We start from the raw sequence: 22,877 nt of genomic DNA on the forward strand, positions 1-22,877 counted from the left end.
AGGCTTTTATTCACTGCTGGTGCACAGAGGGCAAGATAACCGGTGTCGCACACTGTAAGTTTACAGCTTTAACCCAAAACATGATCTTTATGAAAATTGTGTTTTTACTAAAAAAAAAACAAAAAAACACACACATCAATGTTGGATTCTTGCACGATAGAAACGATCTGACGCTGAAAGCACACGTTCCTACGGAGGCCAAGGCAAACCTTGTCTGCAATTACTTCTATTAGTTCTGCAAAGCTGAGATCGCAATCACAGTTAAATTAACCCATTAAAACAAGTAAATATCCAGAATTAAAAGATGGATTATTTTCAGAATATTACATAACAAGTTGTAGCATAAATGGGAAATTTGCAGATAGGTTTGAATTTATGGACTCCAATTAATAACGCCAACAGATGTAGGCGTGATTTGTAAAAATGCTTGCATGTTTCACTTGATAGGTTAGAGTGCTGGCTAATTCTATTTGTTCCTGGGTGTTATTTCATTGCTACAGTTCATGGACACCAGAGCAAACAGCGTTCATGCCAGCCATCCGTAAAGTTTGCTGCAGCAATTAAATCTTCCAGCAACAAGACTGCGGGTTTCACCAAGAGAAGACGATGATTTATAATCCCATCTTGGGGTTGGACGACGGTCTGACCCAAGAATATCTGCTAGTCTTAGTCATTGTCTGTATATATTTAGACTTCCGACTGGAACCCATATTTTTGGAGCTGTGGTTCCAAAAATACAAGCTGTCAGCTCCCTTAAACTGGGTCCTTCTGGCTTCAAATACCAGCGAGACAGCAGGGACACTTGGTCTGTAATATATATGATCTTTGCTGTTAACTGGTTAGCATGCTAATCTTAGTTGGTTCGTCAACAACACTTAAGTGACGTCGTTAAGAGAAAGGTTAAGATTGTTTTTTGGTAATACTGATGCTTGTCAATCTAGTGATCAGACAAGTTGCCTTGTTAAAAGATAGTTTAGATTTTTTTTAATGCTGAGTTTTTATCAGTAATCATATAGATTATTTTTAGCGATCCACGTTGGTCAGTCCAGTCAAAGTTAAGCCTAACTTCTCCAAACTGAGGCCATCTACAGCAAGTAAGATATTAGTTGTTTATAACCTTTCTGTTGAATCTCACATCAGTAGAAAAAATGAGCAAAAATACAGTTAGCTACTGCTCACCCTGGCTCTGATTCTTTTACTGAAAACACATGAGTGCGATCCCCCTTTTTTTCTCTGAATTAAAGATGTCATTTGTTAGAAGACTTACTGGATCTTTTTATTTTCTTCTTCTTTCAAATTTTTTTTTAGATTTCTGCAGTTGAAGTGCTGCGAGCAAGTTGCAAATCAAAACAAGAGCTTTTTGGTGGAGTAGAAACGGCCAGGTCTCCTCCACAAACGAAGTGTTCATTTGGTCATATTTGTTTGGTAGAACTTAAAGCCCAGTACCGAAGTCCCAAACACATCTGGATTCATCATGAAATCATTTCAGTTCCTTTGCCTTTTTGTGTCTTTTTGTCAGTCACATATCTCCACTTTAGAACCGCATAATTCATGTTTTTTAAGGTGATCTTGTCGCCGTGGTCTGACTCGTGTTTGGTAGACGAACCATCTAAACGTGGACGAGTTTATGTGCGCTATCTGCTCCTCTTCTCTCGCGCTGCCTCTGAATTATACCCTGAGCTGTGTGTCGAACGAAGCTGACCACTCGTGCGTAGACAGAACTGGTTTTACCCCCCACCCTCCCTTCTTTTATCCTCTCATCGCCTCTGGTGAGTGAAGAGCATCATGGTGCGAGAAGCCACCCTGAAGATCTCATCAAGGATCCAATCAGCATGTGAAATGCACTCTCCTCTTCGCGATGCGATGATGAGAGGGAGCCTGTTTGGACGTCAGATCTCTGCATATGCAAATTGAGCTGGAAATTTAAATCTCTGATCCTAGGTTCTACGGAGAAGAATGTGTGCAGATTAGCCTATTAATATTTATAGATGAAGTCGTTGATCTGTGTGGCTTTTAAGGTTGTGGCTTTAAATCCAGGTGGGCGCTTTTACCGCCTCTAACGGGGAAACGCTCAGGCGTTTTAGGAGGAAGCTGGATATCCTAATAATCAGGTGAGCAAATAGTGGGCAATGAGAGTGTTTCCTTCCGGAGTTGTTGGCACGTCAGTCATTCACAGAATTGCTTCTGTCTGGTCTGCGAACCATTTTAACTTAATGGAACGTGTGCCGAGCACCCCCCCCCCCCTCCAAACCCCCCCATGCATTTAGAGAGGACCACACTGGACCCCTGGAAGGCCTCCACACCCAGCGAGGAAGACGTTCCAACACTCACCCACCCTGGTTCTCAAATTCGAACAAAGCGTTCCTCAGTCTAAAGTGGTTAAACTGTCGTTTCAAATTGTCTGGACATCGTGATTACCGGCATGGGAGGAATTATATATTTAGCTTTATGTCCATCGCCATTTCCTCCCCCCGCCCTGATCTGAAGTGACTGGGCCAGGAGTGCCTTCGATATTACTATCTCCGAGGAGTTTAAACCTTCCCCCAGGAGACGAGAGTAATCAAGGGCTGCCAGCAGGAGAGCAGGAGAAGGAGGGGAGGAGGTGTAGGGTGGCTGGTGATCGGAAGGTGAAGGGAATGACAATAGACTTGATTTACATACACAACTGTGTGTCTAAAATCATGCAGAAAGCAACCTGAAGTCAGGATTTCTGGACAGTTTTTAAGATTTTTTTTTATTCATCTCTTAGGTTTTAAACCTAACTGTCTGCTACCACATTCTGGTAAGAAAACAAAAATGGATAAAATTTTACATCTTGCAGCAAAACTGCAAATTTTATTGTATTGTTGAAATTAATTTCATCAGATTTATGCTAATTATTGCAATGGGACTGAATGCAGTTTACAGATTCTACTGAGGCGAGTCGAAAAAATGAACAAAAACACAAGAAAACGCAAAACCTCATGAGACACAATTCATTTTTAGGTTTATTTAATCAGAGACATAAAAACAGTGTCGCAGATTAAATGATTAAATACTGGAACTGCTAAAAGGCCAGTTTGCAGATCAGTCCCTGGTTTTAACCTTTAATGCAAAATGCTAAATATATATATATATATATACATATATGTATATAATTAAAACAGTAAAATAACTAAAATTAACCAAATTAATACAAATAAAAACAGGACATACAAATATATAGAGAAGAAAAATGTTTGAAAAAGTGAATGAAAATTGCAAATTTTTCAAATTGTAAGTAATTTTTTTTTATAAAACTTTGTTTCTCATTGTATTTTATTTGTTATTTGTTTTTTGTTTTTTAAGTTTTACAGGAAATTTCTCAATATTTTTTTCCTTCTGTTCCCTCAAGTATTAGTTCTGATTTATTATTTTTTTCTGTTTTCTTTTTTGTTGTTGTTGTTTTTATTGTGTTTAGTTCAATATTTTTTTTTCAGTAGGCTATATCACAAAAACTGACTCTTGATTCTAAAAAATAATTGTTCTATAATATAACGTATTGCAGAAAAAGAGTCTGGATCAACTGTAGAAAAATTATATACATTTTTTTCTTTTTTTAATTAGCAAGACAAAACATATAGAACAAATAATGAAGAGCATGCAAACACGGATAAATTCATGTTGCTGGACTTGATTCATTCACTGATTACGAAAGACGTTTGAGTTTTATTTTCTAGATTTTGCTGATAAAAACCATTTGTTCTATTTCGGAACACCTGCACAACCTCCCATCCATCCTGAGGAGACGTATTCATCCTCGGTAGTGTTACGGCTCGCTCATAAATAAAAGTGACCTTTTGAAAAAGCAGATGAACGCAGCCAACAAACTGGACAGGAAGCCTGTTAATCTGCAATCCAATCCAGGCCTGGTTCAGTGAAACCCGGCTTGGCTTCGCCAGCCGAGGCTTGTGAGGAAGGAAGTGAAGGGCTCAGGAAGCAGCGTTCAGAGCTTTCACCAGTCATATCCATCACAGAGCGCAGTGATGGAAGCGTGTGTGTGTGTGTGTGTCCCTGTTTCACCAGTCGTATCCATCACAGGACTCTGTCTCCAGGCCTGTGCAAAGAGACTCGGAGGGTCATTAGGAGGGGCTGGGCTGCAGCGCTGCACTTTAACTAAACATCTTTTCCATAAAATAAATGCTTCCAGGTTACCGCGGGTCCCAGAGAACCCTGGTCGCCTCTCGCTTTTTGCTGCCACTCATCTGATCCCAATTACCCAGCCACACAGGGTCAATGCCAGTGGAGGAGTTTCTGGGGGTATAAACTGGAGTTGTTCGACTCAACGAACAGCGAGGGGCCGAGAGTGGCATCCTTTAAATCAGCATCAGTATCTACCTCATTCAATCCCGTCACTACACAGCAGGAGCTTTTCTCTCATTAACACAAGAAGCAAAAGGGTGTACTCCTGAGGCATTGAATTGTTAGCTGATCAAATCTGAGACCTCCTTTTTATGTTTCTGTCTTCTGTTCTCCCAGCACTACACGTCCATGAATATATTTACTCCATGCCTTACCAGCATCGTGTAATCTAATTCTTCTTGCACATTTACACCAGGGCCTGTTATTGCATGTGACATCATCTCATCATCGTTTACCTTTACTTTTATGTTACGAGGCGGGTTTGTATGATGTATTTCTCAGTAGTCAGTGCAGAAGACAGCAGTCGGATTGATTTTATTTTGAAGAATCAGAGTCATTTTCATTAGAGAATCCAGTGCTGCTCAGAAGAGGACCTCGTTAAGAGCACTTTTTTTTTTTACCACCTTTAACTATTTAAATCTGAATAAGTTTCGTAGAGATTCAGGTAAACACTGTGATGTGTTCACTGTGTAGCATTTCTTGAACTCGGCAGGCTTGGTGCGGCCTGTTGCCAACGGAAAATGATGCAACAGACTGCAGACGTTTTCCAGCCAGAGACTCTGACGGTTCCAACTTGGACAGAGTTAAAGCTAGTCAATGCAATGTCATGAAGTCCTGTCAAATAAATAAATAAATCATGAAAAACAAAACCTACACAATGTTTGTCTCATATCTATGGTTAGTGTCCTTAAATTCCAAATCTGTAGGCAAAATTTGTGAACAGATTTTGCCTACAGAAACAGCCGAAGTCACTGAAAACAGGACAACAATGGCGACGTCAAAGAAAGATGCATTTAGGATCGAGAAGTCTGACAGTTTTGACTTGTTGGTTCATATTTGTGCTCAGATTTATGAAGTAAAATATGCAGGTTGAGTTGAATTCGTAAAAAAAAAAAAAAAATTACAGTCAAACAATAATTTCAACTGCTAATAAAATAGTTGCTCATACATCCAGTGTGTAGTCACTTCGGCTGTGGTCTACTGCATGTAAAACGCTGCGCGCTCAGAAGCACTCCACATAACCCCATTCTGGGGGGGAAGAAAACTGACCGATCTCTATAAGTAATTACTTGCGCCACAACTCTGCACACACCCTGTTGGAGCACATTGATGTTGTGACAGATTTCTGGAATTTTTGGGGGGGTGGGCATTTGTAAAAAACACAAAAATCAACAAACATAAAGTAGAGTTGCATCAGATTTATAGCTTGGGAATCCCTCAGCATTGTGTGCTTTGATAGTTTCACGAGAACAGAGATATTCCAGCCGGGCTACCTAACCATTTATTCAGTTTTAAACTATAAAACACAGTTTGTAAGCAAGCCAGACAACACTCATTACATTCTCTCCTATTGTATCGAGTTTGTGAGGGTAACCTGATCTCAGAAGAGGGGAAGAGTCAATCATGGTGATGTATAAGTGCTTGTGTGTGTGTGTGTGTAGGTGGAGTGTGCATTTACATCCATACGTTATTGAATAATTGCTTCCTGATGCTCCCCTCTTCCCTCGAATATTAATTACCAATTGATGAAACTTTGTTGGTCTGAGAGGTTGACGTTGAAGGAGGAAATGGGGGAGAAGCCGGGCAAGTGTGTGTGTGAGGGGGTGAGGGGGATCAAGCTGTTCGATGGGGGGTTAACTCCAGTTTTGTGTGTGTGTTTGTGTGGTTTGTGGTTCTGTTGGGGGTGATGGGGTAAAACATCAGCCGTGTTGTGGAGTTTAGTTTCAGAGGGAGCCATTTTTCTCACACCGAACTGATGATAAACTTTGGGGATACACCAAGATAAGGATTTAGATCGATCAGGTTCTTAAAGGAAAATAGTTTTGAATAAGAGGAAGAAAGGGAAAGAAAATGTTCAAAGTTGAACATGAAACTGGTATGTTTGTTTTTTTTCAATAAGATGCTTGTTAACTCGTTTATAAGTTCCTGCAGCTGGTTCAGTGACATATCTGACCTCACTTTTAAACTTAAACTCTTTTGAAAGTGAATGCAGCTTTAACCTGTAGAGAAGGGAGAATTAGAGCCAATAAAACAGCTACAACTGAGAGCAGCAGGTAGATGTCATAAACAGGGTTTTTGTTTTACATTAAAATTGTTTCCTTTGATGTGTGTATGTGTTTTTTTTTTTTAAACAACAAATAAAAGTGTTTTGGGGAGGGTTTAATAACGGAGAACACTGTATGAAAAGGAGGCTGGCGCCATCTAGTGGCATATTGGCATTATAGGTGGGAAAACTCTGCTTAATGATTTTTTTACCTGAAACAAAAAGAGGATTTTACAGTGCTGTGCAAACTATTTTAGGCTGGTGTCGGAAAATAAACCCTATTAGATCAATATTTGATGTGACTCCCTCCACCCCCACCTTCCAAACAGCATCAGATCCTTTAGATTTGCTTGCAGACAGGTTTTAACTCGGAGGACACACATCCTCCCAGGTCTGGATCAGATCCACCTGTTTGTTCAATTGATATGTGACACACTCGATGATCATGAGATGTTGGACCAGAGCTACCTGCATTATTAGGGACTTGTCCCCACCTTGACAGGCTGTTCTGTCTGCTGACATCAGGCAAGATGTTTGGAATCATCATGACCAAGACTGAGACTCAGTAGGTTTTTGTCTTAAGACCATAAGGCTTCTAAATAAACCACATAAAGAAACTCATAAATATTCATGTTTAGCTCATTACTGTTGGTTTTTAGTCACTTCACAATTCCCTTTAACATGTTTTAATGAATAGGTTTTCTGATGTCTGCATTTGGTTCATTTACTACTGACTCTAGCCCATTGGTCTCCAATCCTGGTCCTTGAGGGCCACCATCCTGCATGTTTTACTTGTTTCTCTGCTCCAACACACCTGATTTGAATCATTGGGTGATTAATAGGCTTCTTAAGAACATGAAGAGGTAATTTAACCACTGAATCAGGTGTGTTGGAGCAGGGAAACAAGTAACACATGCAGGATAGTGGCCCTCCAGGACCAGGATTGGACACCCCTGCTCTAGCCTATAACACCTAATTATTATTTTCTATTTAATGTTGATTTAACCTTAATGTTGTCCCGTTTCAAATAGTTACATTCTAATTCATTTTCATGCTTTGCACAGCCCAAGAGTGGCTCAGGATACATCTCACTGTGTGCTGGGCTTGTGATAAATGACTTTTTTTTAAAAATCAAGGACTCGTTGTTGTTCTTTGCTCTGAAGATAGTTATCGCCCGCCACTGAAAGGCAGACACAGAACAGGTAAAAACATTACTGTCCGCCTTCACCTTTCGGCGGCACCTATGTGCTACATAAGATAAGAAACTTGGGGATTTTTTCAGGATGATTCAGCCATGAGAAAAACTTTGATGACAGTGACTGTAAATGACCACAGTCAGCTTTAGGTTTTCTCAAAGATCATGATGTGAAGTTGAAAAAATATATATATCAGAGGAATTTTTCATGACATAAACATAATTTCTTGTTCCTGTTCGCATAATGCTGACTGTCAAAGTCCTCCCAGAAAGAGGGGATAGTCCAGTTACCCAACTGGAACAAAGGCCAGACGGCTGAGGGTCATGGTCACGCAGAGGTTTAAAGGAACTATCCACCCTTTTATGTTCAACTATTTGCTGTGAAGAGAAGATATGTGACTGAATTATCAACAGCCAGCAGATACAGTGCATCACAAAAGTGAGTACACCCCTCATATTTCTGCAGATAATTGAGTATACCTTTTCATGGGACAATACTGACAAAATGACACTTTGACACAATGAAATGTAGTCTGTGCACGGCTTATAAATTTATTCTTCCCTCAAAACAACTCAATATACAGCCATTAATGTCTAAACCACCGGCAACAAAAGTGAGTACACCACAGATTACTTTTCATTGTGTCAAAGTGTCATTTTGTCAGTGTTGTCCCATGAAAAGATACACTTAAATATCTGCAGGAATGTGAGGGGTGTACTCACTTTTGTGACCCACTGCACTGGTGGGAAGCTGCTTCCCATAAACAGATGAACAATAAAACATGTTAATGTTTAACACTGTTAGCTGTTTTTCTTACAAGCAGCAGCTTTATGCTGCACGTGTTTCCCCATTTAATATATATATTTTTTTTTTATTAAGGAAATGTATCTTTTTCCTACAAGGGTGTGTTCTTTTTTTCATTAGTTTCACCTCCAGATGTTTACCGTAAGATTATGAACGCAGCATTTCATTCGGAAGAGTTAAACGTGGATGGAACGTAATTAGAAACACAAAATTCGAAACGGCAGAAATACTCATTTAATCATCTATGAATGCGCGCAAACAGCCTGAGTGATACCTGAACAGAGAAATCAACATTCTGGAGATGAGTGGAGAAGTTTTACAGCTTGCTGATTAATTGTGCGAGAGCCAATTTTAAAACTTTGCCATTAATTACTGGAATCAACTGGGTCTGTCTGTTAGCAAAATATCTCAAGAACCACTGGCTAGATTTGAAGGAAATTCTCGGAAAGTAATCCTCGGATGTACGTGCATCTGCAACTGATGACCGCCACAGCCGACTGACCTTAGCAAATCCAAAAATGGCTGCAACTCAACCAGGGTCACAGATGGCAAGTTCAAATTTGACGTGGTAGTAGCCGAGAGTCGGTTTGCAAATAATAATTTCCAGTTTTGAATGTTATACAAGTTATAAATCACCTAAAACTTGTTTTCAGTTTGTGATTATTGTCACTGAGTGCGAACACCGAGCCCAGTGGCAATTTCCTTTAATCAAATTCTTCAAAAAGATAATTAAATAAAAGCAGGGCGTGCCTCTTTTTGCAGCCACGCATAAAAAGATGTCACCTTATCTGCTCTCTAGTCAAGCATGAAGTGAACTACAGCTGTGTGTGACAGAAACAGGCTGGTATGTGCCAAAAATTAGCTGAGCTGTTACAAAAGCTGTAACCACATTTATTGAAATACTTCTCTTACATCTGGGCTTATTTAATGCATAAAATGTGTTAAATAATCTTTTATTGTACTAACAGTTTTTAATGAAAACTCAAAGGGTTTCTATCTTTTTGTGGTCACTGTATGTCAGCCACAGTAACTAGCAGGAGGTCAGGGTCTTTGGTGGATTTCATTTCTCTATTTAGAACTCATAAAGAAAATAAGATCATGCTCACAACCTGCAAACGCAGCCACCCCTTCAGTGAACTGTAACTTTACATGCGATGAAGGTGGACACTTATACGGGGGTGTGCTCGAGGAACATAAATTCAGCTCGATAAAATAGAACTGCATTACTCAGACGGACACCAGAGAAAGAAGAAGATGCACAAAAATAAATGAGTGACTTCACTAAATAAGTGAACTAATAGTTACTGTAACGACTCGGGTCTCTTGCCAGGAATGCTGATCCACTTCCTCAAACACAGAAAAGCATAGAGAAGCTGCTGCCGCTTCGCTCGCCGCTCTGCAGATGACTTAAACGGCTCTCTTGCACTTACCAAGAACAGAAACTTATCAAACCCCTTCACAGTACTCAGGCCGTCAAACTTATTAGAAACAGAAAGTTCGAAACAGATATCGCTTTCAGGGCTTTCACAACTCGAGACAGTCCAGGTCTAAAGTTTTACTTTTCCATTTTTCAAGGAAAGATATGATGACTTCTTTAGAAAATTTCAAATGATTTAAGAAATGTGTTACTCCTAATCCAGACAACGAGTCGGACTGTAACGTAAAGAACAATTTATTGTATCATTATATGGTATGTTTCACTTATTGTGTAATAAACTCTGTTGCAGCATATTCGAGCCTTTAATAAAAAATAATGCATTCTAAAAAAACAAACATACAACATACATATAAACAAGTTTTTTAAAGGTGAGGAAAGCTTTATGGAATTGTTCCTCACAGCCTCAGTACTTTGCAGTTTGTGCTTGAAGCTTCAGGACCCCCCCTGACCCCAGTGTCTGCTTAAGTGTGGGACAGTCGTCCGAACAGGAAGTGACCAGCACCCTGCAAGGTCCTCCTTCGCTTAGGAGCCTCTTCACAGTCTCATCAAACGTGTGGTTTCCCTCTTTGTATCCGTCCAGCAACAGCAGGGCCGTGCTGGAGCTGGATAAAACCGTCCTCAGCTCCTCTGATGACTTCTCGCTGAGCGAGAGCTGAGCTGCTACCTCCTGGAACAAGTCCCCCTTCACAGCGCTGCAGTTCACATACATGAGAAAATCGAGGAAGCCCAGGTCGACGAGGTTAGACGCTGTGCGTTTGGGACCTTCAGTCCAAGAGGAAACCAGGATGTGGGCCGCGGTTGTCTTCCCGCTCCCCGGAGGTCCTTCTAGTAGCAGGACGTCTCCGGCTTCTGGGAGTAAATCCAGGAGTCTTGCAGGTCGGCCCTCGCTGAAAAAAAAACAAAACAGGATTGGAATTGGAAACCACACAAACGAGTGAAATCATAAAAGCCTCATCTGTGAGGTGAGGTCAATCACACAGGCAGTAACAGAGGCAGCGTTTAAAAAGAATAAATGGCCCGAGTAACGATCCATGGGGAACACCACGTAATTCTTCAATATTTAGCTCCACAAAACATTTAGGCCTTTAAAATGTTTTCAAACTACACCGGTTTGAATATACATCAAAACATTAAAGATGTGAAGCAAAATCTTTCCATTTCTGATGGAAATAAGTTTGTTTTATTAAAGTGGGTTTTTTTATTTTAGCAGAATGAAACAGCTAGGTTTACTGGAAGTGACACTAAAGAAAAACGGGGAGCAATCAGTTTGGAAATGTGTTTATGACTCACCTGTTCTGCAGCCTCTGAAGCAACTCTTCCACAGTGAAACTATCACAGCGGTGTCTCCTCTCTGTACCGAGAGAAAATTCAGCATAATACGCCTTCAGAGACGACCTCAGACTTTCCTCCGTGGGACCTACAGACAACAACAAAAGCATCCGTTCACTCTTTTGCTGACAAGGCATAAAACAGTGTTAAAATAAATAAATAAAGACAGCTTTTTCTGGCTTTTTTTCTTTTGTAAAAAAATAGAAGGTAACAACATAATGCATCTATTCCTAAATGTAAAAATATGGTAATGTTTCTCAATAAAAAAAATGCCCCAATTTATGTTTTTTTTTCCTTCATTTCAGGGGAAGGTTTTGCTTGTTTTGGCAAGTTAACGCCAAACCACATTCAGCCAACTTTACAACAGCTTGCTACTGTAGCGAAGTAAATCTGGGTGCAGTTCAGACCCGTGGAAAGGTTTCGGCCCAACGCGAAAGGAAAAAGAGCTGTGGCGGTTGAAATTCTAACAAGCAAGCAAACTGGTTGTGAGTATCTTCCAAAACCAGTCGGTAAAACTAAGAGGCTGTGCAACAAAAAGGCAAACTCGGCCATGGCCCAGTTACTGCTGGCATCCTATGTGGACGTAAAAAAATGTCAGATTTTCTAATATTTTCAATTTCCTGTTAAATTTATTTAAATATATAATTTGAGGCATTTAAAAACCATTGTTTTCAGTACTTAAATGCATTATGATGTCTATATTTGTAAATAGCTTTCAAGTTTCTTTTAGCCAAGTTTTTAATTTAGGGGAAAAACTGCTTTGAATAACCAAGAGTCACAAACCTTTGGTGATAACTGCTCCCTCCTCCTCATTTCCTTTATCTGCCTGTAGGTCTAACAGAGAACAAACAGCGTTATCGCTTATTTCAGTATTAGAGTTAATAATTAGTATGTCATGGAACAGAGAATTATATCAGTGTGGGTTTTTTTTTTCAACCAAAGAATAACTGAGCTGAATAAACTTACAGGTAGCTGCAGACTTGTCGTCATCCTCGACCTGATAGTTCCTGGTGCTGGAAGTTCTGGTCCCTAAAACACAAGAGTTCCTTTCATTCAATGTGTTGATACAAAATGTTAAAAATATATATGTATTCATGGATACAAAGAAGAGCCATGGTTCCAAATTCAAGTATTCAGTAAAGTTATTTTAAAAAGAAACATGATATTTGTTTTATATGTATTTTTTTAAGTTTTCTATTTGTACCCTTAGCAGAAGGTGAGTGTTTAGAGACCACATGTGGTTATAATAACTTTTAACCATGTTTTGACTAAACTTCCCGCTTAAAATTCAGAGGTGTGAAGTGTGTGGGGTTTTTTTTGCAATGCTTCCTTTTGAAAACCCTTTGTCACAAATTGTCATAAGTACCGTTATGATATCTCAAACCTTCCTCTAAATGAATTTCCGTACCCGAAACTGAGGTATAATTTCTTTTTATATATTCACATTACATCTTTCACTGAAATGTGTGTGAGTGGAGGGAGGGGGGTGTTTGTTTGGATGACAGCGCAAACACGTGCTAAAAAAAAAAAAAGCACCCACGCATTTACAAATAACCTCAAACTCCCCCTTTGTACGCAAACCAAAACCAAACTGGGTGTTTCCAGCCTGATCGATGTTTGGGCCCCAAAACAGCTGAGTCACGCTCACATGAAATCATGCTCAGCAAGTCACATGCTGGTAAAATTCCCACATAAAAAAAAACAAACAAAACATGAAAATGTACCTAGTTGATACCATGTCAAACGTGAACTTCAAAATATCAGATGAAAAACTTCCTCTTTTGGGTGGAAGCATGACTTAGCATGTGGTTCAGTCGGTACAGGAACCTGGATTGACTTTAGTGCTAACAACAAAATGCTTAGTTTTTGTAATTAACAAGGCAAAAGTTCCTCTGCCCCCTATATGAAAGCAAGCAAAAATAAAAAATAAAAAAAATAAGCTGATATGGCTTTAAAACAGGAAATCTATTTTAAAAAAGCTGAGAAATGTATTTAGAGCAGAGTTCAGACTGAAAAACAACCTTCAGTCCTTTTTTTGGTATAAATCAGAACCTAATTTAGCTCTCTCTTGTCCTTGCACAGTGCAGTGTTTTATCTACTTTTCTAATGTACTGCGAAAGCTAAATAAGTGCTTATAATAAGGAAATAAAGGACAAAAGTGAAACGCAACCACAAACTGAGCCTTCCTCTAATGCTCAAAGGCACCCAAAGAATTAAACTCTGAATATTCTCAAGCATGACTTTTGATTTTCAAAAACAAGAACACAAGCAGTCTGCTGTTGCCATTTGTCAATTTAAGACCCCCTTTTTAAGACGAATAAAACTCCCTTGCTTGATCAGATACGGCTTGTCTGAAATGTCATGCTGAAAGGTTTTTTTTTTCTTTTTTACCGAGCATGAGAACATTAATGTGTGGATGTTTCGTTTCCAAGCTTTTCAGACAAGTTGGGAAGTTTTTGGAAATTCACTGAATCTTCATCTAACAGATATAAGCACAAATGAAGTGATTTTTAGTTCATTCACTGACCAATTTGATTTAGATTTATTATTTTAAGAGCAAATTTTGATGCCAGAAACACATTCAGCTCAGCAAAAAGGCATGAAGTTGCCTTACTGTTTCTATTAATGTCACATTTGGGACACTAATTCTTACAGATATCCCAAAGGAGACTGCACCAGTTGTTGCTGAATGAAAGCTTTTAACTGTTCAGTAATTCTTGGTCTCATTGTTTTATTCTCTTCTTCCTCATATTTTCAATTAAAAAAAAACCCTATCTGGGCTGCAGCCAGGTCAGTGAAGCAGACACTGAGTCTGTGACGCTATGATGTTAAAGGTCATGCAGAAAAAGCTCCGATAAGATCCTGAGGAAATAAACACAGACTTCCCTGGAAAAAAAAGTGTTCCCATCATGGTGATACACAGTATGACTCCCCTCTGCATCAATGTTGCCTTCAAATCACCAGTTTTATGGACACTGGTATAACTCCTTACTGTCGCTGCCTTGTACAGCCTTCCGCTAAAATCAGCCTGAATGAGCGTTCTCACCTTTGGCATGTAGAAACCCATATCTGTTTTCCCCAAAATGAAGCTGAAAGCAGGACCTGTCATCTGAGATGACTCACTTCAAGGAAACTCAGCAGCATTTCTGCACAGACTTGACGTGTGCCTCGTTGCTGCCCAATTCAGTTTCAAGTTACAAACCGTGACGAGTGAAAGTGGTTTTCCAAGGCCCTCGCCGCTCCACGTAGCTACACTATCAAATATAGCACCTTAAGGACCTCGGCCTCTTTATGTACTGATTATTTTTGCCTGGATCTTTTCCCTGTGTTATGTAATGATGTTGAAAGACTTGAGTTCAGAGCAAAAGTGCACTGAGAAGTGGTTTGTTTTGAAGTGATTAACGATTCTCCGAAAGACTTTTGGCACAAAGCGTCGAGTCACACCTCGCTCTTGTTTGAGAAAAAACTGAATCTTCATCAGATGCTCCTTTTTTACCCAACCCTGTGTGTGTATTTTCTAAATACAATCACACTGGCCAGCAAAGCCACTAAAAAACTACTCCATTTTCACTTTGTTCATTAAGAACCCAAAGAAACCAACACATTACAGATTGGAAGTTTCTGTTTTGCATTCCCAGCTCGTGTATGCACGTGCGGACCGCTCAGGGTTGGGCAATCCTTGTCCTGGAGGGCCACCATCCTGCATGTTTTACTTGTTTCTCTGCTCTAACACACCTGATTTGAATCAATGGGTGATTAACAGGCTTCTGCAGAACATGAAGAGGTGATTTAACCACTGAATCAGGTGTTGGAGCAGAGAAACAAGGAAAACATGCAGGATAGTGGCCCTCGAGGACCAGGATTGGAGACCCCTGAGACAGCTGATAAGTACAGTTTGCTCAAAGTGTGACTGGTTACCTTTTTGTCGTCTGTAAGTCAACACTCCCACAGCAATGAAGGTCAAAATTAAGCCTATGCTCAACACAACGATGACAGCGTCATTTTTTCCATGAGGAATTGGAATTTCATCTGTAGAAAGAGGGAAAAAAAACTTAAATAAACTGCCGCTAACAGCACAAAATATGTCAAAATACATGGGTTTCCTGTTCCAATTTGTTTTTATCAACTTTGGAAAGAACCAGATCTACCAAAGACAATGAGTTACAGACTTCCCCTTAGTGGTCAAGACCTCAAATAATTGCAGCTGTCTATTAGAGCTTGTGCAACAGTCTTTGAGCTGTACTTTCAATCTGTTCAGTCTGCTTTACTTTTTGCCACTTACGTTTTGAAAGAACTGAATCTAGTTGCAGAATTGTGTTTTTTTTTACCTTCAGCTTACCAAAGGTCCAAACTTACCATCCCTGAACAAATAAAGTTCTCTAGCAAAGTTTTAAATATTATTCAATTAATTTTATTTCAGTTCAGTTGAATGGGAAGACCAAAAGCACCCTACACAAACAGGAAGAAGCCACACATTTCTTCAGATGATAGAATGTGCAAGGGGAACATTTATCGATGTAATCCCACACAGAGCCGAATCGTTTTAACTCCTCTTTTTGATCAACACCCACAGCTTCCCTGAAAAGGAGGGGAAATTATGCAACTTTGGAAAAAATGTGGGCCAAATTTTTCAGATCTTTTTCTTTTTTTTTTTTTTTGATACAGCTGCATTTGGTTTGATCTGACAGTAGAATTAAGGCGTGAAACGCCAACTAACCTAACAGGAAACAGGTAGACAGAGATGACATCTAACTTCCTGTGCCCTTTAGAGGCATTTGACTGTAATCTTCTTTTAGTTTTCTTCTACTTATTCATAACAGGAAGATGAGTTGAGGGGAATAAAAGAAACTAAAGGCATCAAACCACAGACACAGATGCATGTTTTGTTTTTTTTTTTCATCTTTCTGTGTTTTTTTTAAGGCAATGCAGGGAAAACAATGAGGCAATGAGGCACATGAGTTCTGCTGAACCCAATGATAAGAATTTCTGGTTACATTTGCATGCATATAAATATTTTAAGCAGCACACTGAATTAGAGTAAAAACAACTTGGTAGACATAAAGGTTTACCTGGGATGTGAAATGTTGCAGAGAGGGCGTCATTTCTGAAGCTACATGTGTAATTGCTTTTCTCTGAAGCGCCGACTTCTATCTGACTGGTGATTTGAATCAGGTGGTCTGGTGTTGGTGTCGTCGTGGTGTTGGCACTGAGCCTCTGCAAGCGTCTGTCCACCCACTCGACGGGAGACTCCGGGTATCCCTCCGACTGGCAGGTCAACAGCACCTTATCTCCCTCTGCGGTCTTCTCAACGTGTTTGGAGATTGACTTGTATGGTGCTAGGAGAGGGAGGAAAAAAAATCAGATTAGCAACTCTAGAACGCTGACAAGTTTGATATACGAACAAGCAGAGGATCTTGAAGGATAACGGTGATTGTGGTTTGCTTTTTTGTTCAAGGTGGCCACCACAGCTAAGCGACCTCAGCAAATGCAACACAAACGCAGAGAAAAAATGGCTACGGTTCAACCCATTTTACAGATACTGAGCTAAAATTTGATGTGGTAGCTGAGAGTCATTCCCAACACATGCTCCTGATTGCACAAGATCTGTTTTTAGAACTTTGCCGTTAAATTATTAGAGTCAACTCTGTCTGTACTATCGGTTAATCGCTGTTTAACTTTTGGACTCAACCCAATTCAACTTCAAAATGTTTTTTTGTTTTTTTTTTAAAACAAAAAAACAAAGCAACCAGACTTCTGTTCTGTAGTTGAAAATGTTTCACTTCTCGTCAAGGAAGTTTGCTCAGTTCAGAACTGGAGAGTGTCAAGTTCCAAGCGTGAAACTGCATGAGATGCTCTGTGTTTGCCAGCTAAATTCACATGCAGATAAATCTCACTCCCCCCCTACTTGAGGGTTGTTAGGGCCTTTGTTTTCCTGGCTCAGAAGAGATAAGTGTTGGTCATATGCATGAAGGTGTGAAGTCTTCTTTTTGGATTTCCCATGTCGTGGATGACTGACAATCTACAACAGCAACCCAGTTCAAGATGGCTGCCACAGCCAACTGCCTTTAGGGAACTCAAAAATGGCAATAATTCAACCAGTTCTTCAGATACTGAGCTAAATTTTGTTGCGCACCATCCCAAGCACTACCCATTCTATCCATTGCTTGAAACTTTGACAGTGCCTGTCTGTTAGCAAAATATCTCATGAACCACTGATGCATACCAGTGGTTCGCATGAATATCACATGATAGAGCACATAACGCCTCGTACAAGATTTGACCAAAATGACTATAACTCCATCCCTTTTCATCAGAAGATGATTTTCATTTAAAACTCTGGCATGAATGAAGCAACAACGCACATTCCTTCAAAGAACGCTCGGCCTTCAAGCTAAATAAGTAAAAAGCTTTTTTTTTTTTTCTTCGTCAACTTGAGTGATAACGGTCTTAGTTTCATTTTCAGAATAAGTAACCACTTAACTGTCCGGAAATGTGTGTGCAATGGCTGTTGAGCAAGAGCATTCCCAGAATGAAATCCCTCTACATATTCAACTGAAAAATCAAAAATAGTGAGCGCCGTCGTGCGCTCGCACAGTTTGTTCTTACCGGCAACTGACAAGGTTATGGTTTTATAGTCAGTTCCTTCTGCAGTTTGAACCAAACACTGGTAGGTCCCAGAGTCACTGATCTTCAGATTGGACAACTGTGAGGGGAGAAAAGAAAAAAAAAACTTTCATTCTCTGTTCAAGTTTTCATTCAGCAGCAGCATGTTCTGTCTTGTGTGTGTATATATATATATAGATATATATATGTTAAACGTTTTAATATCAATGAATCAAGCTTCCATCCAACACAGTATATTTTATACAATTAATGATGTATTTCTTCCAGATGTCTGCTTTTACATGCACAAAAATCAAGTTCCAGCCCCAAATTCTTGCCCTGCACTCTTCCCCTGTGGGGAAACCTTCCATCATGCCAGTAATCCTTGTGTGATGAATAGCAGCTGGAAACTTCAAACTAGCTTAACCCGTATTTTAAAGGGAAATGACAGTGACTCATCCGTTGTTCCTCAAATGTTGTACAACGGCAGTCTGAGTGCACTGATTCTGTGCCGGCAGCCCGTACCCGTATCTTTGCCCAGCCGTCCTTCAGCTCGTCAGCAAGAAGCTTCACTCGGCCCTGATACTTCTGAGACCCGGCCTGCTCCACTGCATTTTCTACCCCGATGACGTCCTGATACGGGGAGGCGGCCGTCCAGTGCCAGGTCACCTTCAGGTCATGCTGAGGATGTGAGGGTTTGGGATGAAACTTGCAGCCCATCGTGACATCTCCTCCATACTCTGATATGTATTTAGTTTGCTCGGCCTCCACAGTAAACAGGTCTGCAGGAAGAAAACGCATAAAAATCTCATGATTGCTGTAAATTTGCACAACAGCTTTGGCACACCGACTTAATAAGCATACAATGCCAAGTAACACACATGAACTGATTTAACTTTGTAGTTTTGGGTTAGCTTGCCTTCAGAGTTACTACTCACCTGATAGAGATGGCTGAAAAAGGACTTGCAGCACAATCACAAGAGCCCAGTCCATTGAGACCTTAAAAAAAAAAAAGAAAAACAAGATTAAAGTGAGTTTTTTCTTGAAGTTATTATGACAGCAACACAAAACTCCTACACTGTCATTTCTAATCTGAAACACTCACACCATCACCAGTGGGTTATGTTAAATTTTGTAAACATTTATAACATTTAACATTTTATATACTTTCATGATATTTGATCTTGGACAACAGGCTCCTATAAAAACAACACACCTAATTATCGAATCAAAGTCAAGCTTGTATAATTAAGCTTTACATTCTGGTTTGAGAACATTTATTGAGTAAAACTGTGTGAGTACAGCTCTGCAAAACAGTTATGCCGGTGAATGTGGTGAGCTGTTGTGGCTCAGTTTGGTATTCATGTCATAAATTAAATCAAAATGACTTAGAAGCACTGGGACGATAAAAACACCCTTTTTTTCAGTCAGAGCTATTTTTGATGACATGACACCAGTTATTACTGCTGAATTAATATTTAAATGTATTTAAATGTGTATTTAAAGAATAAATTCAAAAGCAAAAACAGTTAGTCAAAATGACTCCAAACTGAACCCTAGTCCTAATAGCAAAGTCATTGTAAATATAGTGTTTTATCGTAATTTGTCATATGCGGTAGGCTTGAGTCGGTAATTTGTTCTCCTCCTACCTGATCATACAAAACAGCCTGTTGTATTTTCATGTGCTGATGTTTCCTCCTTCCTTCATCACTGACTGATGAGAATTTCTCTCATGTCCTTTAAATAATAAAGGAGGACGTCCTTGTTCCTTCTCGACAGAGCGGGCAATTCCACCCTCACCCGTGACACAACTCGTTTAGGCTGCGCCCGAACACAACTAAACTACGCTAAAATTAGCAAAGAATAACTATAAAATAACAGCTGTAGATTGTTTATTTACAACTGTTTATTTACACAGCGAGAGTATCCAATTTTGGACACTTTCGCCGCCATACTGTCAAAAATACACACTTTTAAAACACGTACCAATTAGTAGTCAGAATCCGCTTTCTCTGGTGGGTGTTGTGCCAAAAAGTGCACCCCTGCCAAACGGTGCCCCACAAATCAGGTCCGCGAGCTCCCCAGCGTCAGCCGTTGAAAGGCGCTATCAGAGATTTGACACTTTCGCGTGCATCTGCAAACTCAAATAAAGTGTTTCTGTGACCGAAAAGGCGTGGATAAATTGAGCCCACTGGACCGATACGTGGTATGTATTTGAAGTGAACGACCGACGTGGATTTCCCATGTTTCTGTCCCGGTCAGTGGTCAGTTTCGGACGCTGCGACTCTTGAAAAATGACGTCACAATTTCCACCGAGACAGAAGTGTTTCGGTGTTTTAATGTAGGCTGATAAATAATTGCTGATTGCTTTTGTTTTACTGTTTATAGTGTCTTTCGTACTTAAAAAAAAAAAAAAAACTATCACTACTTAAGCATATTTTCAGCTTGTTTATGTTCATACAGTGCTCAGTTTTGTTGTTGTTTTTCTGTGACTTTTGTACTTTGGAGAAGTCTTCAAATCTATTAAAAGCTCTTTGCAATCCACTTCAGCGTACTTGATTAATCTTTAGCTTTTAGATAATGTTTTGCTAATTTTAGCTTTTGCCAGTATAAGCTTTTAGCTGCCATATTGCTAATTTTAGCTACTGATTTACATAATGTACCAAGTGAGGGTCCTCAAAAGATCTTAATCAAATTAATTTGACGGATGGTTGGTAATGACAATGGTCCCCCCCCCCCCCAAATAATTGTTATAAAATATAAAAACAGAAATGATAAATTGATTTATTTGAATGTACCACTGTACCTGAAACTATTTATGTTGCTATTATGACCTGTTTTATTGAAGTTATAATTAATATTAGTCCATAAGCCAGCAATGGTTGGGGTCACAAGCCTCTACAGCTGTTATTTTATGGATCAAAAGATAAAAAACTTTGGCAACCACTGCTTCAGAGTGTTTCTGTGTGCCCTGCATCCTTATCTGTCAGGCAGTTTAATCAAGACAAATCCAAGCAGGTTTTCTAAACTCAATATAAGACAGTGTGTGTAAAATTTTAATCTAAGCTAAAAAATGTTGTTCAGAGTCTTTAGGAGAAATCAGCTGACAAGCAAGAAAGTTGGTAAAATTCCAGTAACATATAAAAATGAAAATATATAGTACACATACCTGCTAACACTATTAGCCTAAAAATGTTGTCATGTCTGTAAACAAACTAAACTAGTGTTATCTAGGTATTTCCCAGTAAATATTAGTGCATAAAAAATAAGCTATAGACTGCCAAACAGCCTTAGAAAACAATCGTTATGATTGCATAAACAGGACAAACAAAGTTAAAGACAAAAATGGTGAAATAAATACTAGAAGTTTAAGCTTCAATGTCAGGTACTGAAATGGAAACAAATGGAACAGAATAAAGTAAAAACCCAAAGCAGTTTACAACTTAAATAAAATGTAACTGCAATAGAAGAAGAAAATAGATTTTTTTAAACACTGGTTTGAAACTGGACTGTCTTGGGATAGAAGACCTGGAACAAACATGTTGTTAAAAAACTTACTGTGGAGCCTTAAAAACACAAAACTATCAGATTATAGGATATTATTGTAAGATGTCATTTGTGATATACAGGAGAGATTCTGTAATTTGTGTTCAAATGACTTTACAGATTTATTATGACAAAACAGGGTTTTTTTTCCCTTCCCATGTCTCCCATAAGTGACCGACCGTGCTGTACTTTTCAAGCACTGTATGCAAATGTGTTTCCAAAAGTACTGCCCAAAACAACTGTAATACCCCCAGACACAAGAGGCACAGATTGACAGCACGCCATTTGGCATAACTGGGAATTTAGATTTAGTTTTTAGTGTCCAACCCAAATTTATCATACCAGCCAAGTGGAATTTCCATCAGTACAATAGATAATTGTCCAAAGTTTATTCTGGCACATCTTCCTGCTACATTTACAGTATGACTGAGTATCATTTTGCCTTAACCAGTTTAACACTTTGCTTGCCAGCAGTGTTGGCTCCTTACGCATCCTGCAGGTCTGATCACGTGGATGCTGATGCCATCTTGGAATTTAATATGTCCTACCTGATATGCTGTATTTCCAACATGTCTGCTGGAACTTCATAACCTGAAGCAGTCATGAATGTTAACACGACTGAAAAACAAAAATAGGTAAGATTTTTGTTGTTGTTGTTTGTTTGTTTAACCAAGATTTGTTCTCTGTGGTTAATTTTGTCACTGAACTGCCAAAGCTGTGATTTTAAGTTTAGAAAAAATCATTTATGATGTGACTTATGAATGCCAAAACCTATATTTCTTTATGTTTATCCATGCTGTGGTTATTTTTGTCCCTAGGAACCTGGACAAACGTGGAATTACCTTGCCAGGAAGTTGATGTGGAGTTTCCTGCTACTGTGAAGAGCTGTGGTTTGCATGAGTCACTGCAGAATGAAACTGTTACTGATTATCTATGCTGACCAATGAAGTTATTTCATTCATCTACCTTTTTTTCTGTTTATAGATTTTGGGTTGATGTCTTTATGCGTGGAGTACTCCCCATACATGCGTGGGTTTTCTCTGGGTACTCCAACTTCCTCGCAGAGTCCAAAAAACCTGAATGTTCGGTTCATTTTGTGATTCAAAGTTGCCCGCAGGAGTGAGTGAATGAGTACGAGGATGGTTATTAGTCTTGTGTGCGTGTGTTTTGGCACTTTGATGGGCTGATGATTTTCCCAGGGTATAACCCACCTCTCACCTGCTGAGGGCTGGGACACCCGCCAAGTTTGTCCTGCTCAGGCATAAAGCAGGTATAGAGGATGGATGGATTAAAGCATGTATTAAAGCAGTAGTTAAGTAATGTATCTGTAGACTAACTTTGGTTAAAAGAAATGACACTAATAAATAAAAGGAGCTTAGTTTACTGTAACTTACAGCTGAGTTTATTGAGCTATTTAAAAAATAATAATTTTTCATCTGAATGTGTTGTTCTCCAGACTTCAAAGTAGGTTTATCTAAAAGTTTTTGAGACTGAATTTTAATTAAGTTCTTAAAAACTGAGTTAATGTTATTATTAT

The 22,877-nt window shown here is 39.3% G+C and overlaps 1 protein-coding gene across 2 annotated transcripts; it reads right to left on the bottom strand.

Moving 5' to 3' along the window:
- Positions 1-8,218: 8,218 nt before the first annotated feature.
- LOC108232633 (programmed cell death 1 ligand 1) lies at positions 8,219-19,955 on the bottom strand. Of its 2 annotated transcripts, none has more exons than XM_037979300.1 (10): positions 19,781-19,955; positions 18,733-18,793; positions 18,320-18,576; positions 17,798-17,894; positions 16,261-16,527; positions 15,110-15,220; positions 12,158-12,220; positions 11,975-12,025; positions 11,153-11,279; positions 8,219-10,749 (listed from the first exon to the last, which is right to left on the bottom strand). In XM_037979300.1, the coding sequence occupies exons 2-10, from the start codon at positions 18,785-18,787 to the stop codon at positions 10,266-10,268; spliced, it is 1,512 nt and encodes a 503-aa protein (XP_037835228.1). In that variant the 5' UTR covers positions 18,788-18,793; positions 19,781-19,955; the 3' UTR covers positions 8,219-10,265. The 2 variants fall into 2 exon arrangements, with proteins under 2 accessions (XP_037835228.1, XP_017266036.1); XM_017410547.3 differs by lacking the exon at positions 19,781-19,955 and adding an exon at positions 19,444-19,548 and having other exon boundaries at positions 8,220-10,749.
- Between the last annotated feature and the right edge of the window lie 2,922 nt (positions 19,956-22,877).

This window comes from Kryptolebias marmoratus, linkage group LG14 (genome assembly GCF_001649575.2).
Source record: "Kryptolebias marmoratus isolate JLee-2015 linkage group LG14, ASM164957v2, whole genome shotgun sequence".
In the NCBI taxonomy this organism is placed as follows: Eukaryota; Metazoa; Chordata; class Actinopteri; order Cyprinodontiformes; family Rivulidae; genus Kryptolebias; species Kryptolebias marmoratus.